Source organism: Petaurus breviceps, unplaced genomic scaffold (genome assembly GCF_028583685.1).
Source record: "Petaurus breviceps papuanus isolate PSGF00001 unplaced genomic scaffold, PetGlider_PUasm1.0 38, whole genome shotgun sequence".
NCBI lineage: Eukaryota > Metazoa > Chordata > Mammalia > Diprotodontia > Petauridae > Petaurus > Petaurus breviceps.
Genome location: NW_027186304.1, coordinates 101,552,719 through 101,580,366, shown reverse-complemented (window position 1 = coordinate 101,580,366; position 27,648 = coordinate 101,552,719). Strand labels below are relative to the sequence as shown.

Here is a 27,648-nt window from a genome sequence, read left to right as displayed (position 1 = left end):
ATTACATTTTTATTTGTACTTGTACTTACAGCCCTAAAAACTGTCTCTCAGCCCTATGTTCTTGCTGTCAAACTCCTGGGCATGCACAGTTTTGAGCCCTAGTCCACCAAAGCATAGTCGTAATTCTGCCTATGTCTTGTTTTTGTAACTCCTAGAGTATGATGTTTTAAGACAGGAATTCTTAACTTGGGGTCTGTGAACATATTTTAAAAATATATTTTGATAATGACATTCAATAATTGGTTTCATTTGCAATCCCATGGGTTTTATTTTATGCATTTAGAAACATTATTTTTGAGAAAGGGTCCATAGGTTTTACCAGACAGATTCCTTTTTACAAAAAAAAAGGTTAAAAATATTTAAGTCAGCTGAAAATACAACTCTGTTCTCCAGAAAACAGTAATCTTTGGGAGAATCTAAAGGATGATGTATTTTGGAAGATACATAACATTTTCATAATTTAAAAAAATAAGCAACATATAGAGGTGGGCACCCCTGATCTGTGTCCAGCTAGCAATATTGAGACACCCTGGGTCCTATGTTGATCCCCATATTTGGTGGAGCTGGGATTTTTGAGCCCTGGAAGATGTATTTTTAGCACACTTGTGATCCTCTACTAGTTTCCCAGCATGCCTCTGTGTTGGAGAGGGCACAAAGAAGCTTGGAGCTTACAAAGTAATGGAGATGACCAAGTATGTTGAGCTGCGGGAATGTAAATAGCTGTGGATCAGGAAGGTCCAGATGCAGTGGGTCTGCTTCTCACTGATGACAAGAATAGTCATTTTGAAATGCTTGTAAATCTGCTGCATTTGTTTTGTTGCTCCAGTTTTGTTTCTAAATATTCTTGGGATGATCTAACTTCAGTTTCATGCTAAGCTTTCTCAAGATTCATTTTCTCCGCCATTTTTCCTGCTCTATGAGATGATTTATGTTTTCTGTCATTCTCCTCTGTAATGTCTTGTGAATGAGCTTGTATTCTAATCCAGTGATGCATGTCTTAGTAGTCACAGATCTTGACATTAGTAATATCAATTTCAAAGAGAAACTAGGGCCACTACCCCATAAAGGATACTACTGGGTACATGGTGACTAAGAGAACTATATATTAATGGTATCCATGTTTTATTGCATTTTTATTTATTTTGTTAAATATTTCCCAATTCGTGTTGCTACCACAATATGAGGTATGTTTGATACCTTTGATCTGCATGACGAAGAGTTCACATCTCTACTGGCTAAGGCGGTCTCTGGAATCTTGGTCTCTTTGTTGTGACAACAGCAACTGCTATCCTACCTTTCCTGGGAGTGAAGATAACAACTAACTTGCTGGTGCATGAGATCTTATTTGACAAATTTATTGATAATGCAGACAGAGAATTCTATAATCAGGTGAATGGTTCTCTGACTGGCTCCTCCCACCAGAATTATGTCATTGTGAGTCTCTGTTATATTGACCGAACCAGAGAAACTATGCAGAAATTTCTGGTCAGAAGTAAGCACCAGCACCCCTGGAGACTCTAATGAAGGGCCTCCAGCTCAGGGAGCTAGCACCAGAATTACCAACCTAGAGGTAGAGAATCGCTTTTGGAGTGTGATTTAAGACTTCCCACTCACCATCTCCAAACTGGAAACATACACACACACACACACACATACACGCGCGCGCGCACACACACACACACACACACACATATGTAGAAGAAATGCTCTTCCTCTCACTGCTCTCTAGCTCCTCAGTCCCAGCATGTCTCTCCTATGCAAAAAGTGGAACTGCTCACCTCATTACATGCCACGAAGATGGCCACACAATAAGACTACGATGATGATGATGATGATATAGACCCCTTGGGGTCATGATAATATATGCAGAATAAATGACTTTTCTTTTAGCATAAAGAACTGATCTCTAATTTGCATTTACTAGATCATCCCCATTAGGAATTTCCAGGAATGTGACCTGGATAGATCTGTTGAGAAAAACCCTGCTCTGCTCCAGTTTCTCCTTTGCTGTGAATATTTATTCTGAATCAGACCAGACCAGAAATGCTCTGGTTCAGTTTTCACAGTCTATTTTAATATAACAATGATAAAAAACATTACTAGTTCCTGGAGTCTTAAAGTAGGTCCAGTCCTATAGAAGATGGGTTTCATTTGAGTAGTTTTATTGCTTATTGGGAACCCACATATACTATAAAGGAACGTAGAATGTAATAAGTAATATTTTATTATCCTTGTATTTGATTGGTGAATGAGTACAACAAAGATGAAGTGACTAGATATTATTATGTCTGATATAAAACTATATAATAATAGCTTTTTTGGGGGGTTATATTGGATTAGATTTTAGAGGCTTAAAATTATTTCCTATAGATATCAATATGTGCTAGGAGTCTAGAGCATATGTAGAGGCCTCAGACAATGGATCTATCTGGAGGAAACTAGGAAGAAGATGGCATCTCCCCATTTAGAGGATGCTGGGTAGCTTCTTCCAGGGTAATTGTGATAATGTGTAAGGAAAAGGAATTGAAGAAATGGATTGTAAAGCATAGACAGACATTTTATAATTAGTTTTGGTTAGCTAACCATGTTTTGAAGAGTAAGATCTTTGATTGGCTATAGAGACCTTAAAAAAGGCCAACTGACTAAAGCCAATGAAGAAACTTGGAGACCAGAAAAGGGAATGGAGCCTCTGATGACCTTGTAAGTTCAGAAGGTCAAGAGGGCTCTTTGGTATCCTACAGTTCCAGAGTTCCCAGCATTGCATCAATGCCCCTGTGGGATGAAGGAAGTGGAAGAGCCTTCCTCAGGATTCCATCATTCTGGGATCCAGCCCAGGCTGGCAGCCAGCACAGCATTAATGCTGAAGGGAACAAAGGGTGGCCTTCAGCAGTCACCTTTGGAATGCTGGATGAGATCATGATTCATCAGGCAGTGATACCACCTCTGGACAGAAACTACCTAGGAAGTAAGCTGAACTGAGCCTACTCCTTCCCAGAGACAGATTGTTTGTGCATTAGTTCTCCCTATGTTTTAGAAGTAAATATCTTTTTGTAAAAGCTAATCCATATCAAATGATTAAATGGAACAGGGTGCTAATCACTAACTTCCCAACAATGTGTGGAGAATAGCTGGTGGGGGACTCAAGGTGATGACAGTAGGGAAGAGACAGCCACAAACCCATCCATGGAAATTTTCCATGGAATTCCAAGGGAGAGATGTAGCAGCCTTGATTCTGGGAGAAATGACCAGAGCATACATGTTACCATAGGATTTTTGGAGAGGACAAGTGAAATATTGGTTAGAACCCTGAACTGGGAGTCTAGAGAATGTTATTTAAACCTCATCTCATAATAACTATGCAAAGTAGGTGCTACAGTGATCATTATCCCCATTTTAAAGATGAGGAAACTGAGTCTCAGAGAGTTTAAGTGACTTGCCCATGCACACAGCTTGAAAGTGTCTGAGACAGAACTTGAACCCGGGTCCTCTTAACTCCAAGCCTAGCCCTCTATTGGTTATGGTAAACTGACTTTGTAATATGTAAATAATCCCCATTCCAATGTCACCCATGTAGACTCTTCCTTCCTTACCCACATACTTTCTTGCCTCTGTTGTCTTGAATTTTTAACATTTCCATTTAATAGAAAACTTTCTACTTTGTGTATCCTCTGTTTTTAATATATCTGGTACAAATGTGAAAGATCAGACATTTGAAGCACACAGAGGTGGTAGTTGTGGGAAGTTTCTCCCAGATGCACATTTTCAAAGATAGTCAACCTAAGTATGGCTGTAACATGTATCATGTCCTATGCTTAATCTCTAAGAAAAAAAAATGTTTTTGCTGGTTGTGATGGTGTATGTCTATAACTCCTGTTACTAGGGAGATGCCTTGAGCATGGAAATTCCGAGTCTCTGTGAGGCTTAAAGCCTATTATGTGTCCACACTAAGTCTGATGATACCCATATAGTGAGGCCCTAGGATGGAGGAACCAGCAAGCTATCCAAGGTCGGGGAAGGGGGGGTAATGCCCAAGTCAGAAACAGAATACTCATAGCTTCCTTTCTGATTAATAGTGGGATCCTGCCCATGAGTGGCCAGTAGATTTCTAGCCTGGACAAGTTAGGGAGAGCCAGTCTATAACAATAACAGCAATGATGATAATGACAATGACATGATGATGATGATGATGATGATAATGATTTGCTTTAGTTCCTTTTGTTTTTTATCATATTCATTTCCAAATACATCCCTCCCATGCCCCCTGCCCAGTGAGCCTTTCCTATTAACCCAGACTTAAAAAGAAAAGAAAAACAGTTCAGCAGAACCAGCCACCACTGTGACCCTTTCTGACTGCATATTGTATATATTCAGTAATTCACATCCTTATTCCTCTATCTCTGCAATGAAAAAAAAGAGGTCCTGTCTTTAATTTTGACAGATGTCAGGAAAATGGGTATTTCCCAGAACAGGTTGCTCGAGAAATAAACAAGGAGGTTCCATGGGGGTGTGAAGCATCAATTAATTCCTGACCAGGGGTCACCTAAGAGGACAGGTGAACCCCACCCCCAAAGACCTGATAATAAAAGGGAAAGACAAAGATTTTTAAGAAAAGTAAATCCAAAGCAGGATGAGAAGAGTGAGGCATTTGTGATGTAGACAGAAGGAAAAGGAGTGGAAACTGAGGTCAGTAGACAGGCCTTGAGAGAGGCCCCTGAGTCCCCAGCAGGTTTCTCCTTTAGAACTAGATTGTTTCCATTGAAGGTGGCACTCCCAGGGCTAATTTATGTTGGAATTATGTGGAATTTGAGAGGATACAGTAATCCATTTGTGAGTTTTCCTTTGTACTTATTTCTCTGAATCCTCACTTACCATGTGACATTGGGAAAATCATTTTACAACATGGGGCCTCAGTTTTCTGAATCCATAAAGTGAAAGGACTAGATAACTTCCAATATCCCTTTTAGCTTTTACCTTCAATGAGCCTAAAAAAAGCTAGAATAGTGCTATGCTGGTAAATATTCAATAACCAAATCTCCAAAAAAAAAAAAATTGGTTTGAGGGAGGAAAGAAGCATCTTTAATATAGCATCTACAATGTGGTAGGCAGTAATACACACTTTTAGCAATCTTTTTTTTTTTTTGCTTTTTGGAGGGCAGTTAGGGGTTAAGTGACTTGCCCAAGGTCACACAGCTGGGTTTTTTTGGGTGTTAAGTGTCTGAGGCCGGATTTGAACTCAGGTCCTCCTGACTCCAGGGCCGGTGCTCTATTCACTTTGCCTCCTAGCCGCCCTACTTTTAGCAATATTATCTCATTTGATCCTCACAACAACCCTGTAAGGTTGATGTTGTTATCTCTATTTTACAGTTGAGGAAACTGAGGGAGGCAAAGGTTAAAGGACTTACCCAGGTTGACACAGATGATTAAGTGTCTGAGGTAAAATTTGAATTCAGATCTTCCTAATTTTATATCTAGCCCTCTATCCCACTACCAGCTGCCTCTAAAAGAAGATGTAGGCTTGACACACTTTTAAGTTCAATTTGTATTATAAATTTTGTTCTTTGTTTTCTTAAGTCTAGACAATCAACACATCAATAAATCAAGCCCTGATTTATAGTTTGCTTATTTCAGAGGTGTAAATGATCACACTGAAAATTTAACAATTGTCTCTCATTAGTCAGAGAAACAGGCCCAGAGTTAGAACATCTATTACCAAGATTTCCCCTAAGATTATGCTTCCTTTACTAGGAAGGAATGTCACCTAAGGCTTTCAGAGCCCTTTATCCATTAGATAAAGTTTAAGCTGCCTTCACTTAAGTCAAATGGAGAGATAATTTTGATAATATAGGCTAAAAATATGATGGTTATGGTAGTAAAAGATAATCTTGTGCCCAAGGTAAAAAAAAAAAATACCCTGAACTGAAGAATCTAAATAATCTGAATCTGGTTTTCAATTTACTTAAATATAACTGTTCATTTTTCTCATCTACCACTTGAATTCAAGCCCTTAGCCCTTCTTGGCAGGACTATTGTGAGAGCTTCCTGACTGGTTTCCCTGAATCTGGTTTCTCTGCTTTCCATACCATCCTTCATATATCTATCAAATCGGCATTGCCAGAGTAGATACCTGACCGTGGCACTCACCTACTTAACAACCTTCAGTCGCTTCTTCTTACTTCTGGGATAAACCTGACAGGCTTTTCCCCTTCAGGAGGGCTTGCTGAACATTCCCCCTCCCATGCCACTCCCCTTCGTGCTTTCTCCTCATCCTTTTGTTGTGGGGCCATAAATATACAAACTTGTGTAAGGGTTGTGAAGTCTTTGGGTTCCACGTGCACGTTCATTTCTCTTGTGATAAACCTGCTTTTCACCTAAGTCTTGTGCCGTGATTGCCTGTTGATAAGGGAAAGAGACATCTTTAAGTTTAATCTACATTATTGGCATTTTCTCCAATACTTGTCTATGCAATCAACAAAATAATCAATCAAGCCCTGATTTGTACCTTTGCTGATTTCTGAGGTATAAATGCTCACAGAAAATTTAACAATTGACTCTCATTGGCATGTGTGAACTCTAGCATACTTCTGCTTGTGTCCCCTATTTTGAATAAGTCATCTCATGCCTGGAATGCTTCCCCTCCTCATATCCACTTCATGGAATCCCCGGTTTCCTTCAAGGCTTAACACAGGTATCTTTTCCTATCTTCCTTGATCCCTTCTGAAATCAGTTTGCATTTAAAGTCTGTAAATATGAATAGAATGGAAGTTCCTTGAAGGTAGGAGTTGTTTTGCTTTGGTTTTGTATCTCCAGAACTTAGTACAGTACCTGGCACTTGTTTAGTCATGTCTGACTCTTCATGACCCATGGACCAGAGCATGTCAGGCCTTCTATACTATACTATTTCTTGAAATCTGTTCAAGACCTGGCATATAGCTGGCATTTAATAAATGCTTGTTGAATGAATAAGGCAGTGTGGTACAGTAGAAAGAGCAGAAGTACTTTGAGTCAGAGGAATCTTGACTCTTGAACAAATCACTTAAACTTTCTGGACCTTGGTTTACTTATATGGAAAATGATAGCATTGACCTGTAAGGTCTCTACTAGCTTTTGGCAACCTATGATTGCCAAATATTCACTGAATGCCTTAAGCAACTGACAATTTATTTGGGGAAGTAGACACTGATATAAAGGTGAAAGTAGAGTAAATCAATCAAATGCTATGCCCAGGTACCTTAACTAGGTAGTAACAGCATCTCAACTAAATCAAAGCAATTAAATTCAGTTAGTCAGTAAGCATGTATTGAGTGCCTACTATGTGCCAGATACTGTGCTACCTGGCACAAAGTAGAGGGGAGAAGGGGGGGAAACAAAAACAATACCACTTAAATATCCTTATATAATTTAAATACATATTATATATAAATTAAGTACATTATATATAAATTAAATTAAATATAACTTAATTAAAATAAATATAATTATATATAAATTAAATATAAATCATATCCATTGACAATCATGGTGGAAAGCACTGTTTGGGGCTCATGAGATATAGTACTAGAAAAGACAACCCTCAACCCCTCTAAGGTACTGAGAGAACCTGTAGATAAAATAGTAGCAGAGAAATTCCAGAGCAGTTCACAAAGTCAGATGTTAAAATTTTCATTTACACCTTGGAAATCCAAATGCTACAAATGGGGGCTTCGGTTGTTTTGTTGATTGTCTAGACTTAAGAAAGTGGTGGATAAAGTGGTAGTAATGCAGATTAAACTTAAAAGCGTGTTGTGTAAATTTTTTTTCCCTGAGAGCCTATTGTTAAATTTTCACCAGGGTACCTCTGCAGAGTAGCCAGGCTCTGAGCCCCCAACTTTGTCCCTGCTTAGTCTGGCTCAGTGAATAAGCTATACTACCGCTGCAGATAGAAAGCAATTAAGAGCTAAATCTAAAGAAAGGAGAGCACAATGAGGGGTGGAGTAGTTAGGAAGGGTTAGATGCCTCATGTAGGGACTGAGCTTTATGTCAGACAGAAGACATAACTTTATGATATAACCCTCTATGACTTAATCCTCAAAGAATTTGTGATCTAATTATTGAAACCAGATGACAGAAAACAAAAGTTAGAGCATAATTTAAGAAATTAGCTCCTCTAACCCTCTCTTTTTTTCAGGAAAAGGAAATTAAATTCCAGAAAAATAGTGACTTGAAAATGGTTGTCTAGCTAATTAGCGACAAAGCTAGGGACTACCGCCCAGGTCTCCTGAATTTCAGTGCAAAGGTGCATTCATAAGACCGAAAACAGCAACAACAAAACAAACAATTAAGAATGGTGGTAGCGCCTGCTGTTTGTCCTTCCTTCCTGAAGAGGACCGTGCACATAACGAAGGTGATGCCTTGACATGCAAGGGAACTGGATTTGAGTGAGGGAGGGTTGTGCAAAGTCACCAGCCTGCCTTTCTCCTCCGGTGCCATCTGGGTCCAGAGGTGAGATGCAGATCAGGACAACTGGAGATGGCCCCATGCTTGGAAACTGCCGAAGGGCTCCCCCTTCTTTTTTTTAAACCTTCCCCCTCCATCTCCCGTTTGCAAGGATGCAGGCACAAAGCAGGGCAGCAGCGCCACCTGCAGTTCGCTGGGAGGATGTCAGTCACCCTCGGGGCAGTTCGGAGGCAGATCCTGCAGGTGCTTCCTTTGCGGCAGTCTCAGGAACGATGCGTAAGAGGCTTTCCGGTAAAGGGCGCCCCCTGCGGGGGAAGCAGGAAGAATTTTCCGTGACTTGGGCTCTATAGACTCTCCGAGACCTAACGTAGAGGACGTCCTAGAGGAGGGGCGGGGCTGAGGGGGATGGCAGCACGTTTGGAGGCGGAGCTGGATGGAGCGGAAGCTCCCTGGGGGCGGGGCGTCCCCTTTCCGGAAGGAGGAGCCTGTGCGGGCTTTCGGCCGCGCTGGTCGCCTGGGCTGGCGGAGCTGCACGTGTACTGCTGGGCTCCTTGCTCTGGGCCCCTGGGATACGACTTGCGGGTCAGTAAGGGTCTGGTGGCACCGGCTGGGAGCGGGGCGAGCTTGGGCTGCTGTGTGAGCTTATGTTCCGGGAACCCCCGGCACGAGCCAGGCCTCAGAGGCAGCGCTACGCCCACGCCGCGGCCTGGGTCGTGGGGGAGCTCCAATGCCCCCCACAGGTGCAGCCTGAGGCTCCTGGCCAACCTTCGTGCCCCCAGAAAGAAACCCGGGCCAGACGGGCAGATTTCCCAAAATTGTTGCACCGAACATTTCTACGTCGCTTTACTCATAGCTTTCTTGGGTGCAGAAGAACCGAGGGTGACCGAGGCTTCTTCCACCCCCTAGTGCCCCCGAAATTGACCGTCCGGCCGGATTTTAACCCCCCAGCTCAGGCCGCCAGGCAGGCTTACGCCATATTTGCAGGCGGGGCGACCTCTAACGCTCATGACGTCATCAGTAGTGTTGTTGCCTAGGCAACTTTTCCAGATACACTGGAGGTCGGGTGGTCATAGTGAGTTTGGGGCCCGTGCTTTGTTGCGATTTATTCTCGGTGTTAAATATAGTCCCACTGAGTTGAGAGTAAGGGTGGGGTTGCTTTGAGCCTTGTTTCAAGGAAGCACTTCTTAGTATAAATTGAATGATGTAGGCTAAACATGTGGGTTCTAGGTTTTTGGACTTCATAAAATTACAGTGTGGGGCAAGAGGCCCTTTTTGATCCCAATTAGCCCGGTCCCTCTTACAGATGAAAAGCTGAGGCCTGCCAAAGTTGTAATTTATCCCAAGATTAAGCAACCAGAATAGGAGAGAACCTCTCATGATTTTTTGATTTCTAATTCAATTTTCTTTACAATTCACAACCCCAGAAGCCTAGTGAGGTCCCCATCAGTTTTCTTCCCGGAGTTTGTAATCTGTACAAAAGTATATACTTGCAACTTCTGCACATGATTTTTGGGGTAGTTTTCATACTGCTTTGGATGAACATAGTTATTTTTGCCTGAAGACTATGACTCCATATGGGCAAGGAAGGAAATGGAGTTTGTCATATTTGAATATTAACACAATGCCTTTATTTTTTCAGGAATTGTCACTTTGTTCAACTGACTGAGATAACCATTGGAGTCCAGTGTACATAGAAAGTGGAGCATTAAGATTATCTTGTTTTTGGATGATCAGCAAACAAAAAGGTAGGTAATTTTCAAACTTAAGTTTTTTCCTGGGGTAAAACAGATACTGTCACATAGTAAGTTTTTCATAAAAACTGCCAGCAAAACATTTTATTAAGGACTTACTATGTGCCAAACACTGTGCAGAATGCTAAGGATACAAAGAAAGGCGAAAGACAGTCCTGTCCTGAAAGAGTTCACATTCAGAGGGAGACAAAACATGGAAATAACTATATACAGTGTAAATTGGAGGTCATCTCAGAGTAAATGAAAAGTCAATGGGAAGTCTCAATAGAACATACAATAAAGAGGTAGTATGAGACTAACAGCAATTCCATTATAATGCTTTTTGTTTTTACGTTACATTTCTGAAAATAATAGAACTTTCCAAGAATTCAGTCTCCCCCTCTTCAAACAAAACAATTATGAAATGACCTTGTTTGATGAATGTTGGATAATTGACATTCTACCCTAGTGTGGCCCTCCAGCCTCCTTCCTGAGGAGTTAAGACATATTTGGGGAAAAAATGGAGTGGTCCATAAGCAGATAAGGCAAGAATCCAAACATTTCCCTCCTAGTATTAAGTAGTGAATTACGGAATGTTATACCAAGAGTTACCTTTTAAATATATGTTCTAAAAACAACTTTAAGAAATGATCAGAAGTGGATTACTTCTAAAAGTTTGGAATTGGCAATCCAAACACATTAAAGAGATTAGATTGGTTTTCAGTTTTAAACTTGGATAGCTTAGAATTCTTTTGTGCTTTCTTAGGCAATGGGGAAGAACAAAGGGAAAGGGCAGAAGATGAAGAATGTATTTCGTATTGCCAGCAAGAATTTGAAAGCTAAAAATAAAGCAAAACCAGTCACCACAAATCTTAAGAAGGTGAGTGTTAAAGAAGTAAATATAATAATTTTGTTTACTATCCTCTTTTCATTAAGGACAGATGTGAGGGTTTAAAAAAAAAAACCAAGTCATGTTTCTTAAACCACTAGAAATTTCTCAGTCTTAAGCACAAAAAATCCCCCAAAATAGAACCAAAAAACCACAAGCTAGATAAACAAAATCAGCAGACACATTGTGTCTTAACAGCATATGTAGTACTCCATATCCATACTCTCCTCTCTCCAGTAAAAGGAGGGTTTGTTAGAAAAAAAAAATCTCTTCAGGTCAAGATTGGTCCTTACAAGTTACAGCTTTGTTTTGTCTTCTTATTATAGTCTAGGGGTGGGGAAACTGAGGCCTCCAGGCCACATGTGGCCCTCTAGGTCTTCAAGTGCAGCCTTTGACTAAATCCAAATTTCACAGAACAAAGCCTCTTAATAAAAGGATTTGTTCTATAAGGCTGCACCCAGGGACCTAAAGGGCCATAGGTATCCTTCAGGCTGCAGGTTCCCCACCCCTGTTAATAGTCATTGTGCTAATTTTTTCTGATTATTTTCTTCACTCTGTTCATATAAATCTTTTTTCTTATGTTAATTAGTACCATATTTTGTTTAGCTATTCCCCAGTAGATGGAAATTCACTTATTTGCTACAGTACTGATATTATGGACTACCTTGATTATTTAGTTACCTGAGAGACCTTTTCTTTGACTTTCTTGAAGCAGTCTTTTAAAGATGGGATAAAGAAGACAGTATTCTACAAATTTAACTGTTACGTTGTTAAGTAAATTCTTTTAATGTATAAACCAAGTCTTTTGAAGTAGATACAGGGAGTTTTAGTTTCTATTGTAATTTTTGCAGATAAACACCTGTCCGCTAAACAATCCTAACTAGTCCTATTTACTTTGATTTCTTTATAGGTATTTTTTATACCCAACCCCATGAACTTGACATTATTCAGAAAGCAGTTGGTCAATAATATTTATTAAATTTCTGCTATGTACTAGGTACTATGTTAAGGGAATGCAAAAAAAAGTTTTAAAAGTCACTGTTCTTAAGGAGTTCACTATCAAAATTTTCCTAGCAACTATGCAATGTAAAGTTAACCCGTCTCAGCAGCTCTAGGGAAGTTTTGAATTGAGCTAGCTCTCTATAAGAGTTGTCAAGTTCCTTGCTTTATACTTCAGAGAAACTCAACTACTTTATGCAGTTTTTCCTAGAAAAAAGTTTTATTGATGATTTAAAAGATGTGCTACTACTTCTTAGTAACAGCTAACTTACAATAAAAGGACCAGAATTTAAAGAATAAAGGACCAAGTTATTACCTGATAACTACATTTTTTTATCCCTAAAGCAAAGAAAATAGGATGAAAAGGTATTTATGGTAGGAAGAAATGCAGTTCTTCTTAAGGAGAAAAAGCCTATTTGACCAGCTCCATTACTTTCAAACCAAAAGGCAGAATTGAATGACTAATTCCTTCACTTACACGGTTGCTTTTGTTTAAAATATGCAGACATTAAAAAAAAAAAATGGGGACCTTGAGTTCATAGTACCTTTGCATTATTTAATTGTTTTAGTTCTTTACTATCTTTGTTAATATAAACTTTTAGGTAAAGTGATAATATACTTCAGATTTGGGGTTTGGGATTAAATTTTATTTTATTTTCTTTAAAAGATAAACATTGTGAAAGAAGAAAATGTTAGAACTGTAAATAAGACATTCATAGATATCCAAAAAGAGCTTGCACACTTCTCAAAAAGGCTGTCACTTGAACCTCTGCCGAATCACCTGGTAAGTTTGATAATAACATTAATTTCCATTATGCATCAGAACTTTTGAGTTAAATTCCAAGCATTGTTCATTCTAAATCTACAAAGCTGTGATTTAAACAGACTTTGGTACCTACCTGTTTATCATGTTTTAAACATATGATTTATCAAAGGATATTTGGTTCTAAACATTTATACTTTTTAAGCAGTTTAGAGATAAAACTAAATTAGATGTGTAAATAAGCAATATGTAGAAAAGTTAATTTGTCTGACGTTAACATAACTTTTTTTCCTCTTAGATTTCTCAGTGCTCTGAAGGTGAAACAATTAGTGTGGATGAAGCTACAAGATTAATGGCTCAGTTGTAATATATGTTGGAAGTATTTGGATTCTAAAAAAATAAACCAACAAAACTGGTGTTTGTACAGTTTTATTTTTTAAAAAATTCTTGTTAATGTACAGGCATTGGCACATTTAAATGCAAACTACACAGAGAGCTTTCCTAAAATCTAGGAAAGTGGAATGTCAAGAAGTCAACAAAACATGAAAAACTTAAAGTGCTAAAACAGAAGGCACTTCACAAAATTTGTTCACTGAAACAATTTGTGTGTCAGTTTATATCCTTCATTTTGCAAATGGCAGTGAAAAACTGATTAGACTAGAAGGATATAAAAGAAAAATATGGATAACCGGTGGCAGTAATGGTATAAAATTATATTTTAAGTGATAAGAGACCTAGGTCATTTATTTTGTAATGATCTTTAAAAAAAGGCTGCTTAGTATTGACTTGCATCCCATACAAGGAAAAAATAAGAGGTCTTGGGATGATATGATATGATAACCACCCTCCACCCCCGATAACAATTTTATGACTAATTGTGTCACCAACCAGACCAAAAAACTTGCAAAGTCACTTTTTGCCCTGAAGAGATCAAAGCCCTTTTGTTCTTTTGGGTACAGTTTTGTGAAGTAAATAATTAACAAAAGGAAAAATACTCCCAGAGTCAGTGAACTAAAAAAGTTGTTACATTCATTATTTTAAATACTTAGGTTATGAAGAAGTTGTCTAGGATGTTATATAGTTAGAGGTAGATAAAAGGCCAAATAGTTCTCATAGAATCTAATAATTTAGTATCTGTACATCAAAGAGATCACACACTCCTTCATTTTCATCCAGGTTAAAGTTGTAGTCATCAGCAGGGGTAGGAGAGAGCCGTAATAAGGGAAACACTGTAAGAGAACACATTCAGATTTTAAGGGGAACAAAAATTTCAGGATAAATGAGGGCAAAACATGAATACATCAAACTATACTGAAATGAAGAAGCTTATTTACCACTAAGTGTAGTTTATGCTTACATAATACATTTTCCTTTCACATTCTATGGTATGTCTTTTGTATTTCTAACTGGAAAGATCAATGACAAAATTTGTGAATCAGTTCTGTTTACTCTTTTTGTTGAGAAGGATGCACTGATTACATATCACTAAGTGAAGGTGTTGAAAACTTAAGTCCTTGCTATGAAATGGGAGATTTGCATTTCAAATATTTCATGGGCATGAATTATTTTTAAAGTAACACCTCCTGTTTCCCACTACCTTCCCCTAGGTTAACCCTGATGTGAACTTGCACTTGTGGGATTGTTCTTTTATGACTTGTTTTTTTACTAAACCAGACATCTGAGTGATCCACTAGTCCGAATCAGTATCAGTTACTAACTTGGTATCTGTACCACACACTCCTAGGTAGATATTTAGGAGTTCAAGTGTGTAGGTAGCAGTGTAACTGTAGCCGAAAAGGACAATTGCTGAACTAGCGACTAGAGTCCCAAAACCTTGACTATGATTTCACTGTTCTCTGGATGGCTAATAGAGGGGCATTAGTGTGAAATGTATCCACAGATCCATGAAGAGACAGCAGTGTACCATGGAAAGTGCGGTACATCTGGAGTCGAGCGCAGGGTCAAATTTCATCTCTACCACCCATATGTCTATGGGCAAGTCAGTCTCTGCATCGAAGTTTCTTCATTTATAACATGAGTTTATATTATAGGGCCTCTAAAGTCCCATCTAAGCTAAAAACCTATGATCCTATGAAGTTTGCCACCCTGAAAGAAAATTAGAATGAGCTGAAACTGTATGTAAACACTACTACAAGTCACATAGAATACAACACAAAAACTGCCTTTTAACTTTTGTCCCAGGCTGTTAATTTTATCTATTGCTGGGGTTTTAAATAAAGGAAAAATGTTTTACGGAATAATCAGAAATGCTACACTCTAACAATATCAAAGGGCAAATGTGTTTCACTTTGTTAAAAAGGAAAAAAAAATCTAGGAAGCAAAGTGATATAGTACTTTGCATTTACAAAGACAGTGTGACCTAGTGAATAGACTAGTCTTGGGAGTCAGGAAGACTCAACCTCTGACAGTGCTGACTGTGACTAGGCAAGTCAAACCCACAAGAAGATAAATTGCAGACAATGGGGTTTCTTGATCTAGGAGTAGTTGTGGTCACAAATTCAGTCCCTATATTATATTTGCATAGCGATTTATGATTTTGAAGTACTTTATTCTACAACAAAGGGCAGTTGAATGTTAAGAGTATTTAAACTTGGAAAAATATTTTGATGTTCTCTTCCCTAACTTCTAGTGGGGCATTTTATTGCTTAACAGGGAAATGAAAGTAGAGAAAACTCCAATTTGGCAGTGTGCCTCTAGAGCAAGCTTTGGAAGGAATTATTGACCTATGTGTTTCAGATTACCTATTGATGTCATCAACCCATGCTTCTACTGTTCTCCATACCTCCAGCTCTTCAGGATAGAAACAGGGTTAACACACAGGGCCAATAAATTAGTTTGGCCAGCAAATATGAGAAATGTACCTCACAGAATGCATACTCTTCCCTGATAACTGCATCAAGTATTCTTGCCATATCCAAAAATATATGTACATACATGCACATATGTAAAATTAAGTCTTCTCATGCTTATCACTTAAAGAGCAATTAAATATTAATACATTTTCATGAACAGTTACAGCAAATTAAACATTAAGGGTTAGTAATCCAGAGAAGTTTTGAAAACGTTCACTTCTACAGATCTACTTGAAGATAGTAGTAATGAGTTTAAGCTACTTACCATCTGAAGACATTAATTCATCAATGATATCACCACTAATAGATCCTGTCAAAAGCATATGATGAAGACGTTTTTGGGTTATATTTCAATTTACTTTGTTGTATTTCACTTAGCATCCAATGACAATGAAAGATGGCTATTGATAACTAAATAACAGGTAGCCAAATCAGCAAACCCCATTATTATGCAAGGTTTAAATACTAGAACTTTGAGTAACTCTTGCTTTAAGAAAACTTTGTAGGGGCGGCCAGGTGGCTCAGCGAGTAAGAACACCAGCTTCAGGATGACCTGGGGATCAAATCTGGGCTCAGATATTTAGCACCACACCCAGAAATAACTGGCCGTGTAACCTTGAGCAAGTTACTTAACGCTGATTGCTTTAAAAAAAAAAAAGAAAAAGAAAATTTTGTTTAAAACCTAGCTTATTGTACTTTCCTGACTTGTTAGGATCTCTCACCTTCAGAGAGTAAAGATTTATTTTTCCATCCCTGGGAATCTCTCTAACACACTCCTAGATCTTTGTAAGCCTGGCTGCCCGGCCAAATGGGGTAGGAGCCATATCTACTAAAGTTAACCTATAATATCATACTTACTAAGGCAAATAACGTAGCTAGTCTGAAAATTTGACTTAGGTAACAAGTTTATCTAGAATGAGGCATACTTGTATTAAAGGAAGTAAAGACACCAGAAGAAAAATCGAAATAGAATACGAATTCTCATAGGAACTCAAATTTCGAGCTGGAAGGGAGATTACGTATCTTGTCCATCATTACACATGTAGTAAATAGAGTTTTGGAGCCCTGGTCCCTTAATTCTTAAGTTCACTCTTCTTTCCATTATATCATATTACTCATATCAGTTAACTTAGCAGCAAAATAGTATTAGAGGGATGAATATCACATCTCTCTAAATTTTTTCTTCTGAATGAAAAATGCGGGGGCAGGGGGGGGAGGACGGAGAAGGATGTTATGTAGTAGTGCTTTAAATTTTGAGATGGCTCTGGAAGTTCATTTTTTATTCCCCTATAGTAACTAGAACTGGTAATAGTGAGTGGAAAGTTGATGGTCTGGAATATGTTTCCTGTTCCATCACCATCTCCTTGGGGAAACCTTGAAGCAAAGCACAGCTTATTTTAGGACAAGTTCCTACAGTTCTGCAGATAGGTTTTTGGTTGGCACTGCAAATTGTATAAAGGCCTAGAGGATATGAAAGGAGTGCTCTGAAAACTAGAAGCTACAAGGATATAGATTCTTTTTAGAGATAAACCAAGAATGATGCTAGTTTTTATCCTAAGAAGTGGGATTTAAATAGGTAAGAGGGGAATGGGAGACAGAAAGTCTGCCAACTAGAGTAGTAGTATTCCTTATACAATAGTATCCCTTCATTGCTCTTAACCACTCCCACTAGTGGGTAGCCTGGGAAGTAAGATTAAATTCAAATTTCAAGCAACAACACCTCTTCCGGGATAGAAGATAATAAAATAAAATGACCTACATATTTCAATCATGGATTCCCCTTTGCATATTGTAAAATTAAAGAATTAGCTGTACCTTTCTCCTGTTTAAATATAAAGAAAATGGGAAAAAAAAGATAACAGGATGGATTCTTAGCTCCAGTCTCATTTATCTTTGCTCAATGAGCTTGGTTTGAGAATGCATTTAACATCCAAGGGAAGCAGGGAGGCACATTCATTTGAGTTAGTGGATGGCTGTGTTATATCTATTGCAAGGCTGGTATACAGCATTGAGTCTGGAAGGCTGGAATGGTGTGGTGATGGAGCTATACTGCTCTGCCATGGGGATTACATTCTTTGCAGAGTAGAAAAAAACTGGGTTAGACAATTTTAGTTTGTCTCAAATCTTGCCAAGGTTGACTGCACCAGACATCTATAAATCTGTCTCTAAATCAAGATCTTCTAAAAGTTGCTTAAGTTGTTTTGAGGTTACAAAGATTGTTTTTAAGAGGTTAGGTTAAGGAAGATGCAGCAAGTTCTCATGGAATTTGCCAGTAAACCTTTAACCTCCCAGAGTGGAAATGGAAGGCAAGATCAGATTGCTGCTGCTCAGCTTTTAAAACCATTATCTTGGTTAAAACTTACGCCCCAGGCTACCAACTTGAGAACTAAGAAGGAAGAAGCTTCCAGATAGCTCCCCCACATTGTTTTCAAAGAAGGCCTTTAAAATACTCACAAGCCCTCCTCCCTTCCCCGCCCCCATAGATAAATACCAGGAAGGGTTAAGGGGACTTTTTATTTCACTTACTAAGCATTCACAACTTTAACCCAGGTGATTGGATTCCTATCCCCACTACTCTACTTGAAACTGAATTCTTAAACATAACCACTGAACTCCCAGTCCTATAGGAAATCCAGGTACATGATTTTAATTATCCCTTCCTGATTTCTCTATCAAAAATTTATAATAGTTTCCTAATTTAAAACTCTCCAACCTCACTGATCAGTTCCTCTCCCTAACTGAGTATTCCCCACAGCACAGTTCTTGGCCCCTTCCTCAAAGAATTAATCCAACTTGATATCTATTCGTTCTAAATCTATCTATAGGCATAACTTTTCTCATACACACTAGCTCTGTATCTCTAACTATACTTCTGCTAGATGCCCCAACATCACCTCAAATATAAAATATCTAAATGAGGAAATTACCTTTTCCTGGAAAAACTGGCTCCATTTCCTGAATTCCCTTTTCTCCATTATTCTCCCAGTCAAGTCCTTCTTGAAAGTTTGGAATCACCTTTGACTTCTCCCTCACCAACCTCCCCCTCTCCAATGTTGCCCAAATACTTCCTCTCATCCCATTACTATTGGAAAAAGATGAAGAATCCTAATAGTCAAGACATATTTCAAGCTTTTATCAGCTCAAACTTGATGACTCCAAGAATATATCTAGTTTATCTCTAGCCTTGACATTCATTAATCCATCATATATTCTACTGCCAAAATAATCATCCCTAAACACAGCTTTTATCATGTTCAAAAACCTCCAATGATACTCCACTACCTACAGAACCTTATCAAAACTCTTTAACCTAGTATTTTATGGCCCTTTAGAGACAAGTCCAAACATAATTTTCCAACTTTATTTTCTATTATTTTTAAACAAAAACTCTATATGTGATAGACCCTTAATAAACATCTGTTGAATAATTCCCAGCCCAAGTTTGTCTACATGCTGTCCTTTGAGTATATTATGGGCATTCTTAGTTCCATTTCCCTGCTTAAGTTATTCCCCCATTCTGGAATGCCCTATCCCCATCCACTCTCTGCCTAGCCACATTCTACATGTTGTGCATGACCCCATTCTTGCCTGCCCCCTCCCCCACTGGATCTCCACCGTTCCCCAGTCAGCTCACCTGAACAGAGGTGGGCAGGCTTCTGAGTCAGGGAGACTTGGCACCAGAGGGAATTTCAAGGTGTGTACTGACCATTGTTTTTGGTCTCTGCAAGTTTCTGCTTATGTAATACCCAACCGTTGGCCATGTGGCCTCCCTTTAAAAGCTGAGATTTTACCAGAAATCGATGCTGTACGACCTGAGATGGTGGGGTGGTACCTCCTCAGCCTGCCATGTGGCCTGATCAGCCAACATGGCGTATAATAAAGGGTCCGATTTTAAATTGTTACTGGGGTCTTGCTCATGTTTTCTGGGTACAACACTCACAGCCCACTTCCAGGAAGCCTGCCCTGACCAGCCCCCAGTTTTGAAATTATAAAATATCCATTGCTTATACCTCTCACTAGGCAACTTTTATACATATATACACACACATATGGTTTTCCTGTTATTTTTTTTCTCATTGATTTCTCTAATTGGTCTGTAAGCTCCCTGAGGGAAGAAACCATGACTCCTACTTTTTCAATTCTCCCTCAGTGTAGTTCAAAAATTTGCATTTAATAGGCATTAAAAAAATTTTATTTTTTTGCTTTTTGGAGGGGGGAAGGTAGGGCAATTGGGGTTAAGTGACTTGCCCAAGGTCACAAGGCTAGTTCTGTGTTAAGTGTCTGAGGCCACATTTGAATTCAGGTCCTCCTGACTACAGGGCCCGTGCTCTATTCACTGCACCACCTAGCCACCCCTGTAATTGGCATTTAATAAGCACATGGTCAGTGAATGAAATAATGAAACAAGCAGAAAGGTAGAAGAAAGCAATTAGCTCCAAGCTCCTGAGTTCTTTAGAGTTTGGCTTTCCCCAAACCTACTATGTTTAGCTTCCTCTTGTGAATTTTTTTCTTTAATTTTCAGAATGTTAGACATCCATACTTAAATGTAAACATAAGCATGCATACCACAGCCAGATTTGTGATTTTTGGATTACATACACAGCTGTCTTAGGTTATTTGTACTCCTCTGTTAGTAGGAAAAACCAAGTATCAACTGCATTTTAAAATTTAGAAATCAATAAAGATTAAGTGAATGCTAACTCTGTGTAGGGCAATATATTTGACACTATGGAAATTCTCTAGAACAAGGGAATAGATGACAATGTCCCAGCCTTCAATTACCTATTCCCAATGAACTAACGCCAGCATCTTTGATTATCATCCCATTAGGAAACTATTAGAAACAACAAAATTCCCAATCAGTAAGGTCCCAAAGCATTTATCAACCATTAACACCTAAACCATGAAATCCCCAAATTATGTACCTAATTCTTTTTTTTGAAATATGGGTCACTGAATTCTGGACAAACTAAATATTTAAGTGAATAAAAAAGTGTTCAATCCAAGATAGACAACTAGAACATATAACTCTAGTGATGGGGTAGGAAACCTTCAGTCTCAAAGCCACACATGGCCCTCTAGGTCCTAAAGTGCAGCCCCTTGAATCCAAACTTCACATAACAAATCCCCTTAAATAAAAGGATTTGCTCTGTAAAAGTTGGACTCAAAGTCAAAAGGCCACACCCAAGGACCTAGAAGGCCACATATGGTCTTGAGGCTGAAGGTTCCCCACCTCTGTAGCACTTCTAGAAGTTCTTAAAACATGGAAAATTAAAGTAAATTTCTTTTTTTTTTTTTTTAAAGCAATCGGAGTTAAGTAACTTGCTCAAGGTTACACAGCCAGTTATTTCTGGGTGTGGTGCTAAGAATCTGAGCCCAGATTTGATACCAGGTCTCCCAACTCTGGGGCCGGTGCTCTGGTGCTCTTACTGGCTGAGCCACCTGGCTGCCCCTAAGCAACTGGGGTTAAGTAACTTGCTCAAGGTTACACAGCCAGGTGTTTCTGGGTGGGTGCTCTTACTCGCTGTGCTACCTGGCTGCCCCTTAAAGTAAATTTCTAAACCCAAAGGAGCCAAGTAAAAGAAATTTATGAAACATTCAAAATCATATGAAAGGACTCAATAACTTTCTTTACTCTTTCCAAGACAGTTGAAGTTCTTGATTGCTACTTGCTTTGAACTCAGATCTCAGTAGTTTTGAGTGTTCCTAAAGATTTCATGCAATTGAGGAAAAAAGAATTGCCTTTCTATTTCTCTTTCTGGAGTTTGAGGATAAAAAAATGTAAACTTAGGAATGGAAGAATAACTTGGGCAATAATCACCTCTCTTTTACTCTGAATTTCTACAATAGTTATGTAAAGTCTAAGCAACTGTATGACTGCTTACATATAAACTTGATTTGGTCTCTATTTGGATGAAGCATAGAATTCCTACCCAAATAAATGTAAACTCCTTGAAACAGTCTTTCTAATACTTATTTTTTACTTTTCACAATGCTTAGTGTAATAATGAAAATGAGAAGGTATTTAATAAAATGCTTATTGAATAAATATTTGGTATAATGCCTCATATAGTTTAGATAATGAATTAATTTTACTATAACTGACAAATTAAGGTAATTATCATGCTTTTTGATGCATGTCTTCCTCCTCTTTCTTTACCTTAAGAAACAACAACAAAACCCAAAGGCTCCAAACTTACCTGAGGGTGTGTCTGAAACTGGTGTCTGCTGGAGATGCTGACCTCTGGTAAAGGTGTGTTGTTCAGCCAGATTCTGGGTTTCTGTATTGGGTTTCTGTGGAGTCACTGGCGAAGAGACTTGATAAGGAGGTTGGGTGAGGTCATCAGGTGGAGGAACAGGAAAAACCACAGGCTTAGAGGAACTGGATTCTTTATTAATAAGCAGCACGTGGATAGGTCCTGAGTGACTCTTTAAATTGATCTGGTATTTCTTTTGTCCATTCTGGCCCTTTGAAGTTGAAATGATTTTGTTTAAAAATAAAATTTTTTAAATTTAAAATTATATGTTATCTTGGGAACTTGCTCTTGTAATAAAAGATAAGAGCATATCAGCAATCAATAGGAGATATTAATACTGTTTTCAGAAAGAAATGAGGTGGGGAATTAGGTGAAATATATTTAGTAACAGGGCAACTTTCCCAGAAGGGATAAATGCCCATTTTCACAAGACCCTAACATACACAAAATACAACAAAGCTAGAAGGAATTATAACTAAGTTCAGACAAGAAAAAAATGAATTTTACCAAGTCAGTTAAAGTTAGGGCTGTGTGCAGAACACAGTATTAAGTGCTATTATAATAAAGTCTAGAGCTAAAAGGTTGCCTAATACTATTACAAAAGATTATGAGTTCTAGCATGTGGAATTCTGCTAACTGCTACATCTTTAATATGAATAATTCTAACTCACCTCATGTATTCATTCAGCTGTGGTCCTTAAACAAGACATACGTAGTCTAATCCCCACTTTAAAACTATCTATATACTTCATCTTTTTTTCATAGATAAAAGTTCAACTTTTATTGTTATTTATTCCATTGTTACTTTTTACAAAGTTTAATCCATCTTGGAATAAATCCAAAGGAAAAGTCAAATTTGCCATAAGTTAGGCAGTTCAGTGGATATAGCACAAGGCCTGAAGTTAAGACCTGAATTCCGCCACCCCCTCCCAAAATGGTAAATACAGCTTTATTTCCCAGGAGTTCACTTGACTTGATTATTTTATGAACTCTTTAGTTAATTCCTCACATCATTACTGATTTCCTGATATTCACTTTTGGAAAAAAAAATTATACTGGTAAGTTTCTTAAGTAGCTTTTTATTCACTTCCTCCAAAAATTTGATCTTTAATTTAGTAATTATGGAAACAATGCAAATATGCAGATTTATGGTGTTAACCCAAAAAGAGACTTTATAAATGCTAAGTTCATATTCTGTTAAAAACATTTTTTGTCGGGGCGGCCAGGTAGCACAGCGGGTAAGAGCACCAGCTCCAGTGTTGAGAAGACCTGGAGATCGAATCCTGGGCTCAGACACTTAGCACCCACCCAGAAACACCTGGCCGTGTAACCTTGAGCAAGTTACTTAACCCCAATTGCTTTAAAAAAACAAACAAACATTTTTTGTCCTTTCAAATATTATATTGCATTCATACATACCATTTCAGGAATAGGTACCTCCAGCTGTGTACCAGAAGGTGCTTGAATTGCAAGAAGTGTATCTCCTAGGTAAAAAATATAAATAGATTTAAAAAAATTTTAAGTCCCATTAATCACACACACACACACACACACACACACACACACACTCTCAATTACAAAAAGTTACTACATGCATTGAGGAGATCTTACTCACTAGCAAAAATGAACAATCTTGCTTTCCAGGAAAGGGTCAATAATACATGTCTGTTGTCCAAGTAACACCCTAAAACAGACTCACTGAAAGCTTGCCTATAGGGTAATAAATGTTTGACTCTTAAACATCATCTAGTCAGGAAAGGTTGGGATCTAACTCACTACCTCACTCATCCACACACATGAAATTACAGATCTCAGAGTTACTTAAAAATTATGTAGTTCTAGACTTATAGGAATACAACCAAAGACACTTTTACAGACTTTATAATTAGAGATATTAATCACTCATGGTTTCAGTTGTGTTGGACTCTTTGTAAGCCCTTTGGAGGCTTTCTTGGTAAAGATACAGGAGTAGTTTACCATTTCCTTCTCTAGTTCATTTTACAGAGGAAAAAACTGAGGCAACAGGGTTAAATGACTTGCCCAGGGATCTCACAGCTAGTAAAGTGTCTGAGGTTAGATTTGAACTCAGGAAGGTGAGTCTTCCTGACTCTGAGCCTGTCACTCTATCGACTCACTGTGCCGACTCACTTCCATCACTCATGGCTGGACTGTGTTAATAGATTATACCTAATTTACAGATTTAGTACTGTATCAAATTACTGAAGGGCAACTTTACATAACTAGAGAGAATAACAAGAAGACTTATTTGGAGGAACAAAAATCAAGAATCTCAGGGGAAATAAGGAATAAAAAGTAAAAATGGAAGTGGACCTAGTAGTAGCCATCAAAACTAATGGAGGTCAGTGGAATAGATTCAACAATGAAGACCTAGAAGCAAACAAACTATTATCACAGTATTCAGTAAACCCACAGACACCAACTATTGGGGTAAGGACCATGTTTCTAACAAAACCTCTTGGGAAAACTGGAAGTCTGGCAGAAATTAGGCCAGTATCTCACATAAAATGCCTCAATATATTCCAAACATAAAAGGTCACAATGTAAATAAATAAAAAAGGAGATACCTTTCACAACTATGGCTAGGGAAACAATTCTTAATTGAGTAAGGATAGAGGTGATCATAAAATATAAAACAAACAATTCTTATTAGAGGGAGAGACAACATAGCATACAGAATAACGTATTTGATGTGAAGTTTATTAAGAGCTGGGTTCAAATGTCTCCTCAGACATTTAGCACTAGCTATAGGATCTTGGAAAAGCCATACAGCTAGTGGGGTTTGGTTTCCTCATCTGTACAAGGAGGGAGATTAAAGTTGGGACCCTTTAAGGGCCCTTCTACCTCTATATCTATGAATATAAAAAAAGCCTTTGTACAAGCAAAATAAGTACTGCTGGGATTTGGACTTTGAAAGACTTCAGAACTTTCATCAATGTAATGACCAATCATGAATTCAGAAAACTGAAGAAATATACTTCCCACCTGTTAACAGAGGTGATTGCAATTAGAGGTACAGAATGACACATGCATTTTCAGAAACAGCCAATGTGTTTTCTTTTGCTTAGCTATATTTGTTAGAATCTATTTAAGGGATGTTTTGCAGTAGGTGGACAGTAATAGAGATGCATACAAAAAAAGAGGCTTCCATAAAACATTAATAATACACAGAAAAGAGCATTTCTGAAAGAAACACATACAAGCAGAGTAGCTTTGGTACTAGTAGGTACAATTTGATCTATACTTTAAAAAATAGCAACTGTACATTAAAGAGTTCACTGTTTTAGATACAATTAATTCTCTTTTTTAGTTTTTGCAATGTACACATTTGTGCATAAATGCTTCACATTTGTGAAGTTTATGATAAGGGAAATTTTCAATTAAAAATAGATATAGTTGGGATAGCTGATGTCTGGATAACAGGAAACACTGAGTTTAAGTAAATTCTTAATTGAGTTACTTTGGAGTTTTATTTTAAGCTTCATTATTTCTTCAAATAACCTTTGAGCTGCTGGTTAATAAGATTTTCTGTGAGATTCTGTCACTTTCCCTTAAAAGCTCTGAAGCTAGGATGGTGGGTATAGAACTCTAAGTTAAACATTTAATTCCTTATACAGTCTTAGGGAATAAATTGAATCCCATTTGCTGGTAGATTGTGTAGTGAAAAGCAACATGCTGAAATTTATATGTAAAAACAATGTTATTGCCATGTCACCAACAGGACATCTACTTTAAGCCATTTCAACTAGTTATGAAGACAATACAATGACAAATCTATACTATTTCCTGGTCCTTCTCTTATGACCAATGCCAGATACTCATTGGAAGAGAGGATGGATACTAGACTTAGAGATGACTACATGAAAGCAAAGCTAAATGGCTCAAAGAAGGACTGACCCCATGATCTTGACCTCATCAGCATTACATGCTAACCAAGACAACTAATCCCAGGAAGGTATTAACATAAGATCTTATATAAAAATGGTTGCATTCTGTCATAGATACAGACTGCCTCAAAGTCACTTACATTAAAGAGGAAAAGGTTATTAAGCTAACCATTAGAGATAAACAAGTTAGTTTGAATTTGGGTCAATGTTATTAGAGGTATTAGAGAAAAGGAAGGATGGAATTGATAAACTTTAAACAACCCAACTCAAATCTTTTATAAATTAAGTGTTCAGGAGTGAATAAGATGTTCCAAGCACAGCAGTAGTAATATTAGGTTACATGAGTTTAAAGTTTTTTGTTGATTGTTCTTAATTTACATAATAATTTCTTGACTGAAGAGAGATCTTAGTATATAACGCTGGAAGATACTCTCATTTAATAGATGAAACAGTGGGGCCTTGTTTCTAATTTCAAATTACTCAATGACATATAACCTTGAGTAAACCATTTAATCTTTTCAGGGAGCTCTAGAGATAGACTGCTTGTCCTTATCTGTCAGAGGATAATAAAAACTAGTAAGAGAATGGATGTGGAAGAGAAACTAAAGTAGTTATGAAAACAAAATACAAAGTATCATATAAAGCCAAGGCATTAGAGTTGCTATAAGGAAGGTTCTTGGTAAACTAAAGTACTATATAAATCATTATTCAGTGAGCTAAAAGTCCCTGTATAGCTATCTTAAAATAACAGCTCTGTGGACTTTTGAATCACTCCTTATTAAAGAAGTCATCCCTAGGCAGACTTAGAAATTCAATTCAATAAGTATTTATTAAGTGCCTACTATGTGCAAAGCATTATGCTCAGTCCTGAGGATACACAGAAAAAATGAAAACGAATCTGCTAGTAGTACTTACCATTAAAACAATTACAGATGTCTTCATGAGTTATATAAGAAAATGTATTGTCATCACAGGTCAAGAAAAACAGTGTGGTATTCTTCATGTAACTTCTCTAACTTGCAACAAGATTCCGCACCCCCCCCAAGAACTCAACTTTTAAATCACTGAATCACTGTCTTGGGGTGGGGGGAGGGAAGAGATGGGGAGACAGTTTGGAACTCAAAATCTTATGGAAGTGAATGTTGGAAACTAAAACTAAATAAATAAAATTAAAAAAATTTTTCTTCTCCCTACAAATTCAGAAATGCTTTTTGCATAGCATGTTAATCCCTACTTCACCATCCAACTTGTATGTAGAAGCACATTTTAAATTTCTTTTCCTATAATACAAAATAAAATTATTTATTTAGGCAAAGTTATTTTTAATTCAAATATTTCTAAGGGAAGATTTTTCATTTTGGACTTTGAAATGCATTTAGACTTCCCAGGCACTAAGGAAGAGAAGGTGGACCATGTTGTGAAGAAGTGCCAAGGATACAAACAGATCAGCTAAGGCTCTGGAGGGTAGTTGTGGTGATGACCTTGAAGACTGGCAATCAAGTTAATCCAACTATCATGATCAAATTGTTGAATATTCAAAATAAAAATAGTGTGATCATGAATTTATAAAACCCAGACTACTAGAACTAAAGAGTACTTGGTAAAGCTCCAAAGCAGTAGTTTTAGAACAGATTAAAAACCTATTGAAAATGTAATGTTCAATAAAACTTTAGAAAAGTCCTAGGACCTATAGGTAAGAATTTGGACTGGGAGGGGCAGCTAGGTGGCGCAGTAAATAGAGCACTGGCCCTGGAGTCAGGAGGCCCTGAGTTCAAATCCAGCCTCAGACACGTAACACA

At 37.8% G+C, this 27,648-nt stretch overlaps 2 protein-coding genes across 4 annotated transcripts in view; one reads left to right on the top strand and one right to left on the bottom strand.

The window, feature by feature from the left end:
• The first annotated feature begins 8,858 nt into the window (after positions 1-8,858).
• RBIS (ribosomal biogenesis factor) lies at positions 8,859-13,231 on the top strand. 2 transcript variants are annotated; one of them, XM_069100202.1, is made up of 5 exons: positions 8,859-9,015; positions 10,073-10,178; positions 10,930-11,043; positions 12,719-12,835; positions 13,113-13,231. In XM_069100202.1, the coding sequence occupies exons 3-5, from the start codon at positions 10,933-10,935 to the stop codon at positions 13,179-13,181; spliced, it is 297 nt and encodes a 98-aa protein (XP_068956303.1). In that variant the 5' UTR covers positions 8,859-9,015; positions 10,073-10,178; positions 10,930-10,932; the 3' UTR covers positions 13,182-13,231. The 2 variants fall into 2 exon arrangements, with proteins under 2 accessions (XP_068956303.1, XP_068956304.1); XM_069100203.1 differs by having other exon boundaries at positions 10,073-10,182.
• E2F5 (E2F transcription factor 5) overlaps positions 13,228-27,648 on the bottom strand; it is a 40,445-nt gene continuing 26,024 nt past the window's right edge. The window contains exons 4-8 of one of the 2 annotated variants that reach the window (XM_069100200.1): positions 26,765-26,808; positions 23,364-23,428; positions 21,888-22,155; positions 15,953-15,997; positions 13,228-14,043 (exon numbers count right to left, since the gene is read on the bottom strand). In XM_069100200.1, the coding sequence (XP_068956301.1) occupies positions 13,934-14,043; positions 15,953-15,997; positions 21,888-22,155; positions 23,364-23,428; positions 26,765-26,808 (532 nt within the window). In that variant the 3' untranslated portion in view covers positions 13,228-13,933. The other variant, XM_069100201.1, reaches the window with a different exon arrangement.

Excerpts from the sequence above, each read along its gene's own strand:
- RBIS (XM_069100202.1), top strand. The coding sequence starts at position 10,933 with ATGGGGAAGAACAAAGGGAAAGGGCAGAAGATGAAGAATGTATTTCGT. Across the intron at positions 11,044-12,718 it reads TCACCACAAATCTTAAGAAG|ATAAACATTGTGAAAGAAGA; the intron begins GTGAGTGTTAAA and ends TTTCTTTAAAAG. Across the intron at positions 12,836-13,112 it reads AACCTCTGCCGAATCACCTG|ATTTCTCAGTGCTCTGAAGG; the intron begins GTAAGTTTGATA and ends TTTTCCTCTTAG.